Source organism: Rhinopithecus roxellana, chromosome 2 (genome assembly GCF_007565055.1).
Source record: "Rhinopithecus roxellana isolate Shanxi Qingling chromosome 2, ASM756505v1, whole genome shotgun sequence".
Classification (NCBI taxonomy): Eukaryota; Metazoa; Chordata; class Mammalia; order Primates; family Cercopithecidae; genus Rhinopithecus; species Rhinopithecus roxellana.
Window position 1 is genome coordinate 185,595,142 of NC_044550.1, and position 16,048 is coordinate 185,611,189.

General features: G+C 33.9%; 1 protein-coding gene across 6 annotated transcripts in view; it reads left to right on the plus strand.

Moving 5' to 3' along the window:
- LOC104668690 (UDP-glucuronosyltransferase 2A1) overlaps positions 1-16,048 on the plus strand; it is a 68,528-nt gene that overhangs the window by 10,559 nt on the left and 41,921 nt on the right. Inside the window, exons 3-4 of one of the 6 annotated variants that reach the window (XM_030925106.1) lie at positions 874-1,642; positions 10,126-10,755. In XM_030925106.1, coding sequence (XP_030780966.1) covers positions 928-1,642; positions 10,126-10,755 — 1,345 coding nt within the window. In that variant the 5' untranslated portion in view covers positions 874-927. Of the gene's footprint in view, positions 1-873; positions 1,643-4,646; positions 4,840-10,000; positions 10,756-16,048 lie in introns of those variants that run through there. The other 5 variants (XM_010371446.2, XM_030925088.1, XM_030925094.1 and 2 more) reach the window with 5 other exon arrangements.

Consider the following 16,048-nt stretch of genomic DNA (forward strand, 5'->3'; position numbering starts at 1 on the left):
TGAAATTAACGTGTTAAAGAGTTTGCATAATGTCTGACATACAACGAAGACTTAATAAACGCTAGCAATCATTGAAGGGTGAGTCTGGATGTCAAGTAGCTGTTTTTCATGCAGGTTAGATAGCTTTTGAGCAGCACTTTTGGTAGATGTATGCTTGACTTAGTAATTCTCTTTAAATAGCTCCTATTCACTAGTAACATAACCTATAATCTCTTGCACATATTTTATTTTATTCATTTATTTGTAATATTTACTTGGTGATTAACATAAACTATTTTTGTAAACATGTTACTAAAGTAGTTATATACTATATGTGTTATACATATTATTTATAAGTATATTTGAATTTATAACTATATGAATTTATAAATATTTATAGTAATATATATTTATAAATATTATTTGACATAATGTTATATATTATAACTATTATTATAATGTCTAATTGTGACAAATGAAATTATATTAATGCATTAAAAATTTTAAAACTGACAGCATCAACAACTTTAAATTTCTGAATGAGTTTTGGTCCTAACTGAGGTTTCAATATCTAGACATGAATGTAGAGTTGAGATATACAGAAGCTTTTATCTAATTTAATTGTAAAAATTTAACAATTATGAAACACACAAAAAAAGATTGGAGGATTAAGTTCAAAAGGAGGATTAGACAGCAGGAATCATAACTAAAACATTAAAATTAAAGCAACAGGTTGAGAAGTAAGACACATTACCCATACATCTGTAAATACCCTAAAATATGGAGCTACTATGACTAGTATCACTTTGTAGAGAGAAGTGTTTTAAGGGTATTAATGGTTTGCCTCAAAACTGAGAAATCCTTTTGTCTTTCCTTTTCTTTTTCCTTTAAAAGCAGAGAAAAACATTTGCTTCACATCTCATCAAATCTTCTGCATCAAGCCACATCATGTTAAACAAGCTGCTCCTGTTCTCCCTTCAGATAAGTCTCATAGGAACCACTCTTGGTGGGAATGTTTTGATTTGGCCAATGGAAGGTAGTCATTGGCTAAATATTAAGATAATTATAGATGAGCTCATTAAAAAAGAGCATAATGTGACTGTCCTAGTTGCCTCGGGTACACTTTTCATCACACCAACCTCTAACTCATCTCTGACATTTGAAATATATAAGGTGCCCTTTGGCAAGGAAAGAATAGAAGGAGTAATCAACGACTTCGTTTTGACATGGCTGGAAAATAGACCATCTCCTTCAACCATTTGGAGATTCTATCAGAAGATGGCCATAGTAATCAAGGACTTCCACATAGTATCTCAGGAGATCTGTGATGGTGTTCTTAAAAACCAACAGCTGATGGAAAAGCTAAAGAAAAGCAAGTTTGAAGTCCTGGTGTCAGATCCATTATTTCCTTGTGGCGATATAGTAGCTTTAAAACTTGGAATTCCATTTATGTACTCCTTGAGGTTTTCTCCAGCCTCAACAGTGGAAAAGCACTGTGGGAAGGTACCATACCCACCTTCCTATGTTCCTGCTGTTTTATCAGAACTCACCGACCAAATGTCTTTCACTGACAGAATAAGAAATTTCATCTCCTACCACCTACAGGACTACATGTTTGAAACTCTTTGGAAATCATGGGATTCATACTATAGTAAAGCTTTAGGTATGTAACAAATTTTGTTTCTATTACTTGAATTTGAAAAAACAGAACTTTGTGGAGCACCTTCTTTATTTCTCATGTCTACTCTTTTTTAATTCCAAGTATTGATATACTATGTGTTACTATCACTTGATAGCACAAAAGAAGATAAAAGACATTGTACTTCAGAAGCACAATGTATTGTTTTCTAATTGCATGGACTTAAAGATATCAATTCAGTTCTTTTATGGATAAAATATAGTGACAAATGCTTTAGTCTAAAAGTCAGACTCTATCTCATGTAGATATTATGCTCAAAATAGAAATTGCCTAGAAACTGCAGGGATGTGTGGAGAAAGCCAGAAAATGTCAAACTTTCCACAAGCCTATTATTAATACTGACATTATTATGCATGTTTAAGAACATCCATATAAGTTGATAATCTCTGATCATCATTTAATAAATATTAAGGCTCATAAAGGAAATACATTAAGGCTTTATCACCTTTAATTGTAAGGTGTGAACTAAAACCATTGATCTAGATGATTTATCCATGCTAAGCTTATTTAACTTGCTTAAGTGTGATACGGTGTTTACCTGATAAATAAAAATGTAATCAATGGTACTAGCATCAAAAAGCCTATATTGATTATGTTGATATATTTATGCACATATTTGTCTAAAAATCAAACAGGCTTTGTCTATTTTTTTGCTTTTGAATTTTATCATTTATTCTTCATTAATTATAGATTTCTTACTCTTTACTAAGCACTCTTTTAGATAGGAAGACTAAAATAAAGTCCATCTGTTCAAGGATTTCACAAACAAATAAATCAGACATTAAAAGGAATATTTATTATGTGAATTACATAAATATGGAAATATGTACCAAATACAAAATGTAGAGGAGTTAGGTATTATGTTGACAGAGTGTGTTATTCTGAAAAACTTCAGAGTTCAGGTGGTGCATAAGGATACTTTAAAATACTGAATGTGAGTTTTCCTGCAAGGTAAGAACAGGGAAGGAAAAAGCATGCTCAAAGTTAAAGACAAAACAGCCCAGGGGCGATGGATATTTCTGATAATTTAGTATTGCTGAAGGTTCAAGTGTAAGGTAGGGAGGCATGGGGGAAGATGCTAATGACGTTGGAACCACAAGAATGAGTGAATTAATTCAATGAATATTTCAAAGTCTCCTGTACATCATTCTGAAAACATCTTAATCTAATAAGCAATTGAGAACCATCTAAAGGGAAATGTTATGACCTGATTTTCATTTTATGTAAAACATTTGGACAGATGTGGCAGTAGAGTTGAGAGGTGTGAGACTAGACTAAGTTATCACTCTAGGAAAGATATGGTAAGAGCCTGCCCTACACAAGTGGCTGATAAATGGAGGAAAATAGTGCAGTATGAGACTACATAGCAACACAATTAGGAGAGCAGGAGCTTATAGACAACATCCACATAGTAGTCTGTGGCTTTGAAAAGTAATTCAGTCTCCTTGCACCTGAACCTCATTTATGTCATCTCTGACAGGGCTACTAAAAGGACTAAATTTACATCTGAAAGGATTTAGAATGGTGTGGCCCAATCAGCCATGACAGTGAATATGGGAGAATAAAAATTAATACTGTATTGAATTTTGGACATGTTGTGTATGTGATACTTTGGGGAATATTTAGCAAAATCCAGTAAGCAGCTGGATATATGTGGTGAGATCTCAGAGGTAATTTCATGGGTTAGAGATTTAAGTGTCATCTAAATAAAGATGACACTTATGTAATTTTATCTCTCTTATGGTAATCTAGTTTCTATGTTTTCTGCTATCTTATTACATGCAGGTCACCTGCTATTTTTCTGCTTTCATACATAACATATTTCTGAAATTGTCAACAATCAAAAGATTTGAACTCAAGCAATGCATTTACATATTCTAAACATGATTTTCTTCCCAGGCAGGTAAAATTATTTCACAATACACAGTTGCAGCTGATACTTTGTATGTAGGGCTAAGTATTATATATTTAATGTTTACGTTGCTTTCTTGCTAAACCTTACAAATGCAGACATAAACCCAATGATAATCAGATAGAGGAGGAATGTTTTCCAAATTTGATAAGTTATATTTCTCTAAGATTTTTTATCTTATTGATACATAATAGATGCACATATTTTGGGGGTACATGTGTTATTTTGATACATATGATAAGTAAAGATCAAATGAGGATAATTGGAATATCTGTAACTTTAAATATCCATCTTTTCTTGATAACAGGAACATTCCAATTATCATCTAGCAATTTTGAAATGTACAACAGATTGCTAACTGTAGTCACCCTACTGGTCTATCAAAGACTGGGCTCAACTGTCTATTTGTACCCATTAATCAACCTCTCTTCATCCTCCCTCTCCTTACTCTTCCTAGCTGTTATTAAGTTCTGAGGCTGTAGCTTCTCATTAGTAACACTGACATATTAATTTATGTGCATTCATTTATTGATAACAAAGTAATAATGCACAGACTGCAGAGACTGTAATGTTTGCTAAGCAGAGCTTGTAAGGCCTGGGATGGTTACTAGCTAATGAATGAACAGCCTAAATGCTATTAAAAATAATTTAAAGATGACAAAGTGTACTAGGTAAAACAGTGGGTTGCATGAATGTTGGCAAAAGAAGAAAGTGAGATTTCTGTGTAGTGATACTTACTGACATGTTAGCTTCTTTTCTACAGACCTCTGTTCTAAAATAACTGTAAAGTTGATCTATTTCAATCAAAATAAATATGCATAGGTTAGTATGTGAATGAAGATGTGAGATACTACAGCCATGTGAATGATTATTATCAAAAGCTGGTAAGCCAGTTGTAATTAACACCGATAGCAAAAGTCATCATCTTCTCTGGGTGTGGCCTAGGATTGGTCTAAAATTCAAAAACAGATCTTTATCTCTTGGAAAGTAAAAGAAAAGCTAGTTATTCTATTATTCAGAGAATACAAACCTTGGTACGATGATTATAGATGAACCTTCAAGTGTCCTATAGAGATAAAAGTGAATGGGAAACATCTTATGGCTGAAACTAGATCTTAAAAGAGAGAGGAGAAAAAAATTGAAGTTTTGTGAAGCAATGAAACTGTCAAGATGGCAAAATCTCCTTCACATCCTCAAGAATGTGGTAAACTAAAAGGGACATCGGAGTAAGTGCAGCATCTCAGTTCAGGTAAGAGCGGAATGTACATAGACAGTCTCTTGGTCACAATTTATGTTTGTATTTTCAATCCTACCGCTTCAGTTTTGTCAACTGCTCATCATCAACCTTGGAATTCTAATTCTCATGATTACTAATCTCTTTATTTGCGAAGTTATCTGACAGTTTACTTTAACTAGGCTGGCAGTCTCAGAATCACATGTTCCATTTTATTTTGCCTGTAAGTTAATACTGGTAATAAAAGCACACTATTCTTTCAGTCTTAATACATGAGGCTAATCTTTCTTAACAATTTGTTCAGAGGAACATAATGCAGATTTCTAAAGATGTTCTTACCCTCTGATTTTGATATATCATGTTTCTGATCAAATTACCCTCTTTTGACTAGAATGACTACTTAAGTTTGTCTTTATTAAAACACAATATTCTTACTGATGCCAGGAACATGAACAGTCATATTTAAAAGACCAGGTAAGAAGTATTGACATGATAGAGTAACTTATTTCTGTGCAAGACTTTGTGGATGTAGAGTGAGAAAGGAGATTGATAAATGGAACTGACTTGTAAAAATAACTCCTTTCCAATTCGTAATTTGAATTGATGTTCCACATTTACTTAAAATTCTTTAATCAAATCATTGTAACAAATTTATATCCACTCAGACCTCGAACAGTCTCACCTGAGTAAATAAATAGAACAAGTCCCTAAGTTTACTTCTCTGCAGTGGAATGCAATAAGAAGCTCAGAGTGAGTCCTTAATCTCTGATAATTGGTAGAAATTGGATATTTATAACGTAAAATTACTCATTTTATTTCAGATCATGGGCATTTAGCTCAAACTGATGGATATCATAATAATGATAGCAGTATATATTAATATCTTTCTATGTACTAGCCACTGTGATAAGTGATTTACGTATATTTTCTCTCAATCCTTGAACTATTGCAGTTCATTGCAAGAAAAAAGTTGTAACACAGAAAAAAATATTGAGACTTGGAAATATCAAACATGTTAAAATGATGAGAAAATAGTATTCAAATGAAAATCTCATATCAAAGATTCGAGGTCATATTTCCTAATTCTAGAAATTGTTTTTTCTTTTTTTTAAATTTCAGGTGCAAATCTATCAACTGTTCAGAATATTTTAGGTTAAATTTTTCTTGGACACTTTTCTTCTTTTCAATGTGTTTAGCTTTTGAAATGTGCTATTCTATTTCTTGCCTATTTTTGATTTGTTGAATGAATATAATTGGGCCATTGTATCACTAGGTAACTTACTATTCATTAAGGGGTAGGTCATTATGTGATTCTGTTGTCTGGGGAGGGTTGTCTAGGGATATGTTTTTGGCGTTAAGAGAGCTTTATAAGCCACTTCTAACTGAAAGGAAGTAACGAGTCCCACAGTTTCTAATGTATACATTGAAAATTTTTTTGAATTTTTATGCATTTTTAAAAATGGAACCAGGTAAATTTCATTTTCGCTTTTATTAAAAAAAAAAAAAAAAAAAAAAAAAAAAAAAAAAAAAAACCACCAAAACTGGGGCACACTTTAAGGGGAGAAAAATGTAACATTTTTTGTCACTAACAATACTTATAATCCATAAGCATTGCATGTTGTTACCAACAGCACTTTACCCTTTGACCACTGTAAAAGCAAGGTTTTTTTGTGAAAAATCTCTCTATATTAGAGGTATATAACATGTAAAAATACATAACATTATATATGAATAATTAGGTGAGTAATCTCTAAGATGAATGCCATCTATAAAAACAGACTTTTTTGCAAGTCTATTAAATAAGAAATCTAGATTTTCAAAAAGAATGATCATAGTATCTAGATCTTTGCATGAACTCCGGACTCCCTGAGCATGAGTAATTAATATAAAATAAAGTGCTAGAAATGAAACATGAAATGTATATACTTCCATGATTCTTGATTTTCAGCAGTAATTTTAAAGAAGAAAAAATGCACTGGAATCTTTTCCTGTAGAATAATACATTTCTACTTAAGTCTTACTTTTTTCTTTTTCTCTTTCTTACTAATTATTCCTTTGCTTTCTTCTCTCCTTCCTTTTTTCCGTTGTTCTTCTTCTGTTTTAATGTACAGAATTTCTGTTTGATTAATCTTGATTGGTTAGACTCTTTGAAAAACCCTCTGGTATCATTCCCTTTTCTGCAATGACCCATAAGCTGAATGATAGTCACAGGCATTACATTGGAGATGTAATTGACATTGGGACATTGGAAATTCTTGGAGATAGTGATCACTCTATCTTTTTTGCTCCCACTCACGAAAGGATATTAGAACAAAAGGAAATGTGGAAGTTATTATTTGTGTGGATATAATCTTGAGTTTTATATGCCTATATTTCTTAACATAAGTAATTTGTAAACTTTGGTACTCTTTACATTGTTAATAACCTGTCACTTGTGGTCTGCCGAAAGACCACAAGTGGGACTGCCTTGTGGGGAAACTTTCAGTGTTTGAGAAATTCCAAACCCTAGATTCTCCAGTCTGTCACTGTAGGAGGAGAGAAAGAGTAGAGAAGGGTCAAGTTAATGAGATCTGATTTATTTGATCATTTAAAAAATAAGATTCTCTCCCTAAAACATCATGGGTAGCTATCACTTATGGAGCCCAGGTGCTGTTCTGAATAATTTCCCTGCATTGTGTCACACCATACCCAAAACTATAGGAAATAGGTGCCATTGTTCTCATCATTTGGTAAATGAGGAGGCTAAGTAACTTGCCTAGTTACAATTCAGAAAGTGGTGAATCATTTGATATTAGACTCCACTCTGAGGTAAAAAGCAACGTGCTAAAATATACTCAGTTTCTGTTTAGCAAAACAAAGCAAAACTAAAAGTACATCTAAATTTAAGCTTTTAGAGAATTAGGTAAATAAAAATCAAGAAACTCAAATAAAACTGAATCACTCATACCCAAAACAGTATAAAACCTGGTTTCCAGGCTTTTCTGGCCTTGGGGAGACAATGAAAAAAGAGCTAGCAGAGTTGAATCCTAGCCATCAGGTGCAATGTTCTGGGAGCACTTAGGAAGAGAAGACTTTCAGGCGAGGGCACGTCTTTAGTGGAAAAATATTTTCATACCAGAATGTTGTTTTGAGGATTATCAATTCAGGCTAATGGCATTATATACATTTTACTAAATAAAATGTTGTTTTTAAGGATAATCCATTCAAATTAAAAGCATTATATACATTTTATTGTTCTTCACTAAATTAGATAAATATTTTATTGCCCTGTAGACATTACTTAAAAGTGGAAGCTGACTAAAATCATTTTCCCCTTACTCTCGGTAATTTAGGGATATCTATATGTATTGAGATTTTGAAGCATATTTTGATAAGCTTTTATGTGCTATTGTAGCTACATTTGTGAGTAATCCCTAATTAATTATTATATTTTCCTCACATGTAACTCAATATTTGAACAAATCTAAGTATTTTCTAGGTAGACTTTCATGTTTTCTATAATGTTATGTTTTCTTTACTTTTTATTGAAAGTTTGACAGCAACAGATTCTTTCTAAAGATTTTTAATCCCCTTTTCCTGGGCTTATTTTGAAGATCATTAAGATTATTTACACTCTTCTCTGGCTGCCTTGTTTCAAAATCTAATTAATTTTTAAGGTACTGCCACTATATTCAAATTGAGGTTTACTCTTGAAAGGACATAAATGCAAAAATTCTAAAACCATCACTTCTCTCTCTTGTCTTTCCTATTCTCTGCCTTCCTGGTTCTTTTGTTATTCAAGGGCCTGAAATTACAAAAGTTAAGGGCAACTGAGTATAAATTTAAAATACACCACTTGGCCGGGCGCGGTGGCTCAAGCCTGTAATCCCAGCACTTTGGGAGGCCGAGACGGGCGGATCATGAGGTCAGGAGATCGAGACCATCCTGGCTAATACGGTGAAACCCCGTCTCTACTAAAAAATGCAAAAAACTAGCCGGGCGATGAGGCGGGCGCCTGTAGTCCCAGCTACTCGCGAGGCTGAGACAGGAGAATGGCGTGAACCCGGGAGGCGGAGCTTGCAGTGAGCTGAGATCCGGCCACTGCACTCCAGCCTGGGCGGCAGAGCAAGACTCCGTCTCAAAAAAAAAAAAAAAAAAAAAAAAAAAAAATACACCACTTATTTTCTAATCTTAATTTTTGATTTTTATCCTTTGAATCACTTTATTTGTTCTTATTTCTCTTTTTAATGGTGGCCTTTAACAATTTCAAAACAGCATTCTTATGTAATTGCTACTGTTCAGTTTGGAATTCACTAAGAATTGCAACACTATATTCATATCTGATACTGCTATATCCAAGTCTAGCCAGTCATTGTGTAGGTGGCCCATGGATTTCCTAATCAATCTTTAGACAAATTTATTAAACCTCTAACATTACTAAACTCTTGCTCTGTACCAAGAAGACGGAAAAGTAGCTTTACAGATACTATTGCTAATCCACAAAGTAATACAACAAATTAATGTCATTATCTCTCATTTTTCTTTGAGAAAACTTAGAATGGGAGGGTCTCGATAATTCCCTGAGGTCAGAAATCTTATAAAAGGACAATATTTGAATCTGAATCTGTTGAACTCCAGTGTCTACCTAACTTCTCTAAATAACAAAGTCTGTGCTTCTTTGGAGTACCAGGCCATATATTCTTCATTTGTGTCATATGGAAGAAACTGATAAATTCCCTGTAACAAAGGCATAGGAGACAATGATCAATTGGCTTTATGGAGAAGAAAGCTATTCTATATCAAATGCATAGTATTTTACTCTGTAATCCATATAATCTAAAACACCTTGAAATGTTTGAGCAAACTTCCTCTGAGAGAAAGTTGTTTAATCAATTTTGTGAAAAATGTATTATATTAAAGATGTATTTTATAAATCATAGTTATTATCCCAGAATATACAGATTGTAGGTTTATAACACCCCTGCCTCCTTTTCTTTAAAAAAAACCAGATTTTATTTCTGTTATTGAAATAATTATGTTAGTGCATATAGGAATTTGAATTATATTATATTTTAATCTAAAGATCAGTTGACCCATGACTGAATGTAACCATCGCATTAAATATTATTTTATTTAAAAATTGACCTAAATGTACTTTGAAGTTTTTTTGTTTGTTTTGTTTTTTTACATCTTGAAGGACCTACAGTAGGATGGTTTCCATAATGGATTTCACCATGACTAAGAAGTTTGTCCAGATGCTGGTTTTTAACTTGACTCTGACTGAAATTGTTCTAAGTGGGAATGTGTTAATTTGGCCTACAGATGGTAGCCATTGGTTAAATATTAAGATTATTCTAGAAGAGTTGATTCAAAGAAATCACAATGTGACTGTACTGGCTTCATCAGCAACTCTATTCATCAATTCCAATCCTGATTCTCCTGTGAATTTTGAAGTGATACCTGTTTCCTACAAGAAGAGCAATATAGATTCCTTAATTGAGCATATGATAATGCTGTGGATTGACCAGAGACCAACTCCTCTCACAATATGGGCTTTCTACAAAGAACTAGGAAACCTTCTAGACACTTTCTTTCAAATTAATATACAAATCTGTGATGGTGTACTAAACAACCCCAAGTTAATGGCCAGACTTCAGAAGGGTGGTTTTGATGTGTTAGTAGCAGACCCAGTAACAATCTGTGGTGATCTCATTGCTCTGAAATTAGGAATTCCATTTGTGTACACATTGAGGTTCTCTCCAGCATCAACAGTGGAGAGACACTGTGGGAAAATCCCAGCACCGGTCTCCTATGTACCGGCAGCCTTGTCAGAGCTCACTGACCAGATGACTTTTGGTGAAAGGATTAAAAATATCATATCTTATTTACTGCAAGACTATATATTTCAGTCCTACTGGGGAGAATGGAATTCATACTATAGCAAAATTTTAGGTAAGTCTAAAATTTTCTCTTTTTAATGACTCCACATCCCTTATTTGTGCTTATTGTTGTACGGCAAAAGATTTCCATTCCACTGCATATGCTGAGCTTAAGATAATGGACTTCTAATATCTCTGTACAAACAACTCCCTGATTATTCTCTTTGAACAAATCCTTAAAAATGAAGTGGTGGATTTAATATGTATGCTATTATTTCTTAATGCAAACAACTTTGTGTCTATTTAGGTAATAGCTTTTCAATGTATAAATCAATTTCAAAATATAAATGAAAGTGCCTGTATTAGGATACATTATAACACTACTCAAAAATACCCTGGCAAATATTTTCGAGGTGATGCATGATTTACTGTCCCTCTTTTGTCCTTCATTATTTTCTTTGTCTACAGAAAGCTTTGAAAAGCATAGAATCAGGCAATAGAAAACCAGAGTTTACACTCTACTCTAGTTCTCACTATCTGTCTTTACACTTCTCTGGGTACTTGGACACCATCTCTCAAATTAACTTCTCTCTATCCTGTGGCCAGCCTCACATTTCCTTTCATGAAGCATTCCTTATGAGAATCAAGCACAATAATATTAACCATCAAGGCCAGTCCTGATTGGTTGTTTATATTACTTATTTTCCCTGACTTTTATGAGCCTCCCTTTATATTTTTATTTCCTTCTCTCTTGAATGGTTTTGCCTCCAGATCTCTTAGTACTTGGGACACTAATTAATAGCAGGAATTAAAAGATGATGCTACCACTGGTACTTTCTTACAGAGGTAATGTGAAAGACTTTTTACATACCTTTTGACTTTCCTTTCTTTCTCCCTCACTCCCCTTGGTCCTTCTTTTTTTCCTTCTTTCCTTCCTTCGTTCCTTTCTTCGTTCCTTCCTTCCTTTCTGCCTGCCTTCCTGCCTGCCTGCCTTCCATTTTTACTTTTCTTAGTTCATTCTCTCTCGTTTTCTTTGTGTAAAAAAAGTATTTGTTGAATGCCAACCTAATTCCTACAACTTGGCTAAGTGGTAGGAATACAACAATAAGCAAAACAGATCAAATTATCTACTCTATCTCATGGAACTTACATTCTAATGAGAGGAGACAACCCATAAATAAAATGAATATATAAAATATGTGGATGTTAGCCTGTCATATATGCTATGTAATAAAGTAAGAAGAACAGATAGTTCTTAGAGTGAGGTTGCATATTTAAATAGAGCAGGCAGAGAAAGTATCAAATGAAAGAATGACATCAGGCCAAAGACCTGAGAGAAGTGAAGAAAGCCTTTTAGGAGTAGGTAAGAACAAGTACAAAGACCTGTGGCAAGCCATACACACAAGAATGCTCATCAACTCACTTGATCTTACTCTCATCTTTCACAAGCGGTATTTGTGTGTATCTTTTTTCCCCTCTTGATATTGCAAAACTCTTGCAATAATTTTTTATCAAAAACTTTTCAACTTTTTCATAGAATTTGTCTAGAGGAAAGATATTAAATATACCACATAAAAAACATATGCAAGGTAAATAAAATTTGAGTTTATTTTTGAAGATGAGGTAATTAAAATTTTATAATTCTGTGTTTTTAAAGTTGCTTTAAGGCATAATTTAACCAGATTTCCTTTTTTTTTTCTTTTCTGGCTTTCAAATTTTATATGCCTTCAAACCACATTTTTCTTTTAATTTAGGTATATGATTCACATGAGTATGTTTCAAGACATTTAAAATGTGTTCTATGATAATTGTCACTAGCCAGGTACGCATTGGATAGTGATTATTATAGTTACTGAATGAGTTAACAATCTATACACCTTAAATAAGAGACATACAAAAAGTAAGAAGGTGAAGGGTCCTGAAAAATGCATGTGGCTTCAGGTTCTGATTCCACTTGCTAACTGTGATCTTAGACAAGTAGCTGAAATTTTTGAGTCACAGTGCTTTCTCTTCTTTAAAATAGGGTTAAAAATTTCAGTATACTCGTTAGGAGGATCATATGGCATCATGTGTGACTATTCCATATCAATTATAAAGAATTATACTTATATTAAATATGATTTACACCAAACTACTTAGGAAGCCTGCAATGATAAAACCCTAGTTACATCACCATGGGGCTCTGTAAATGGAAAGTAGCCAAAAAAATCTGCCAAAAATAAATGGTTTCTGGTATGTACTAAACCTTCCTTCTCAAAGGAAGCCATAAAAAATTAGATAAATGTGAAAAAGACTTTGTAAAACAGCAAGCTCCCAACTTCTCACCTTTATAGAATAATAATCTAGGTTCAGAAATTCTATCATTTCAGAAATTAAATACCTATTTACTTAAATCCTTCATGCTGCTTATGTTACTAAACATATCTGAACAACAAATAACTGCCTTGAATATTTTATTTCAAATTAAGGTATACTATGAAGAACTGGTAAAATCACATTTTGTGTTTTGTTTGCCATCACATTCTCAAAGCATTAAGAACACCTGCTAACTGTAAACTGATATTGAAAGAGGGCAGATACACAATTTTACATAATTCTGTTTGACCACAGGAAAGCTATCAACATGTCAAATTTTTGTGGAGTTTCCATTACAGTAGTTGTTCTTCAGTTCTGTGTAGGAAAAATAGACTAGAGAAATGATATGTTAAATTGTGACAAAGAAAAACTCCAACTGTCTTGAAGGACATCGGAATAAGTACAAGGATACATTTGATTGCACCAGTTAAGACACTTGTTTTCTCTATCAGTGAGGAAGTCTTAACTGTGACAGATGAAATTAATAAAACAATTAACATTTTAAAAATACCTTTAATAGCTAAGGGAACAGGGATATCAGGAATTATGAAAATCATTGCTACTCATATCCAGAAGCGAATCTATTAATAAATTTTGGGCAGGCCAAGTGTTCCGCATGGCACCATCAAATTTAACTGAACCTTATTTCTCTCTCTCTCTTTTTATTAAAAAAATTTTTTTTTGAGATGGACTCTCACTCTGTTTCCCAGGCTGGAGGCCAGTGGCGGATCTTGGCTCATTGCAACCTCCGCTTCCCAGGTTCAAGTGATTCTCCTGCCTCAGCCTCCAATGTAGTTGGGATTACAGGCATGCCACCAGGACAAGCTAATTTTTGTATTTTTAAGAGAGACGAGGTTTCACTGTGTTGGCCAGGCTAGTCTCAAATTCCTGACCTCAAGTGATCCACCCGCTTTGGCCTCACAAATTGCTGGGATTACATGCTTAAGCCAACACGCCCAGCCTCTGAACCTTATTTCTTCCTCAACTTCTAAGAGATCTGCTGTACAGCACATAGATAGTTCTCACTGTAGAATTTGAGACTAGCCTTTGCTGCAGCAATGGAAAGGTTAAACCCTTGAACACTGTAGTGAAAATGGTTAGACAGGTAAGGCAACTGGAAACTGGATGAACTCCATTTTGCATGGGTCTTTTGGGTTTCCAGTCTGTCTCCATCCATCCCAGCGCACTGTAGATCGGGAGAGCAGGAAGCCCAGTAATAAGCTATATGACACTTGGCTGGTATAATTTCGTTTTCACTGTCAGTACCATGTTAGGCCCTCCTTCCCTGCTGATATATTTTATTTATTCATTTTTATTTGTTGACTTAATATTTAATTTAAATCTGAACTTTAATCTTTACTCCTCTTTTTAAATTTATTTTTATTTTTAAACATTTTTGTGGGTACATAGTAGTGTACATTTAGAGGGTACATGCGATGTTTTGGTATAGGCATGCAATGTAAAATAAGCACATCCTGAAGTCTAGAGTATCCATCCCCTCAAGCATTTCCTGCTGATAAATTTCAGATGGATTCTTAGATCTAATGTTACCTTATCCCAGCCCATGAAGAAAACAAATCTAACAGTTAATGAGACACTCCCGCACAGTATAAGATAAAAATGAGGGTAATGGGCCTTTTGTCTCATTCTAGATGTCAGTGGAAAATCATTCATTGTTTACCATTAAGTGCGATGTTTGCTCTAGGCTAATTTTAGATACGTCTTATTAGATTGAGGAATCTCCCTTTTTCTTTTTAATTCAAATAAATTATCATCGTAAAAGGATGACGAATTTTATCAAATGTTTTTCTGTGTCTGTTGAAATTATTATATTTTTCTTCTCTTTGTTCTGCCAATATGGTAAAATATATAAAGTGATTATCAGTTGTTAAATCAACTTTTTATTTTTGGAATAAACCCCAATTAACTTAAGAAAAAAATAGCCTCTTAACCTTCCCCCTCTATCCAGCTTGTCTGGAACTGAACTAGATTAATCACAGTAATGTATTATTTGTATTTCAACTATAGTTTCTTTTCTGGGCACAGTGTTTTATTTATTGGTTGTCTTCATTTCCTATCCCAACTCTAATTCTCATAACCTGCTTCCCACTCTTTCTCTGGAAAACTTGGAGCTTTCTGTTAATCTTTCCTCACATAAGGCTTCCAATTCTTTCTTATATGTAGCTTTCCTGTGATCAGTGTGTGGGTTGTTGTCGTTGTTTTGTTTTGTTTGTTTTTTGAGATGGAGTCTCTCTCTGTCGCCCAGGCTGTAGTGCGGTGGTGAGATCTCGGCTCACTGCAAGCGCGGGTTCCCGGGTTCACGCCATTCTCCTGCCTCAGCCTCCCTGGTAGCTGGGACTACAGGCGCCCGCCACCGCGCACCGCTAATTTTTTGTACTTTTAGTAGAGACGGGGTTTCACCGTGTTAGACAGGATGGTCTGGATCTCCTGAACTCGTGATCCGCCCGCCTCGGCCTCCCAAAGTGCTGAGATTACAGGCGTGAGCCACACTGCAGGCGGCCGGGTTTTTAAATTTTTGTGTAATCTTTCTGTAAAACATTTATCCTAAACTTTATAGCTCATTGAAGTTTCACGAAATAACTCCACTCTTGCAACCAGCATTCAAATTAATTAAAGAAAACATGAATGCAATCCTTAACTCCTCCTTCTGCTTATGAGTCCCTACAACTCCTATCTAAGGGTAAACACTTTCTTGGCTTCTAATACCATATATCAATTTTCCTTGACTTTAAACGTTATATAGATGAAACACACATTATGTACTCCTTTGTATTTTTTTCTTATTGATTAATATTATGTTTTTGAAATTCATATAAATTGTTGCATGTAGATATGTTGTGTTCATTCTTATAGCTATATGGAGTCTATATTGAATTAATGTATTGCATTTTATTTATCCATTCTACTGCTGATGGACATTTAGGCTATTTTGGTTTTGCCACTTTATGATGAACACTGCTTTGAACATTCTTGTACCTAATATTGGTGAA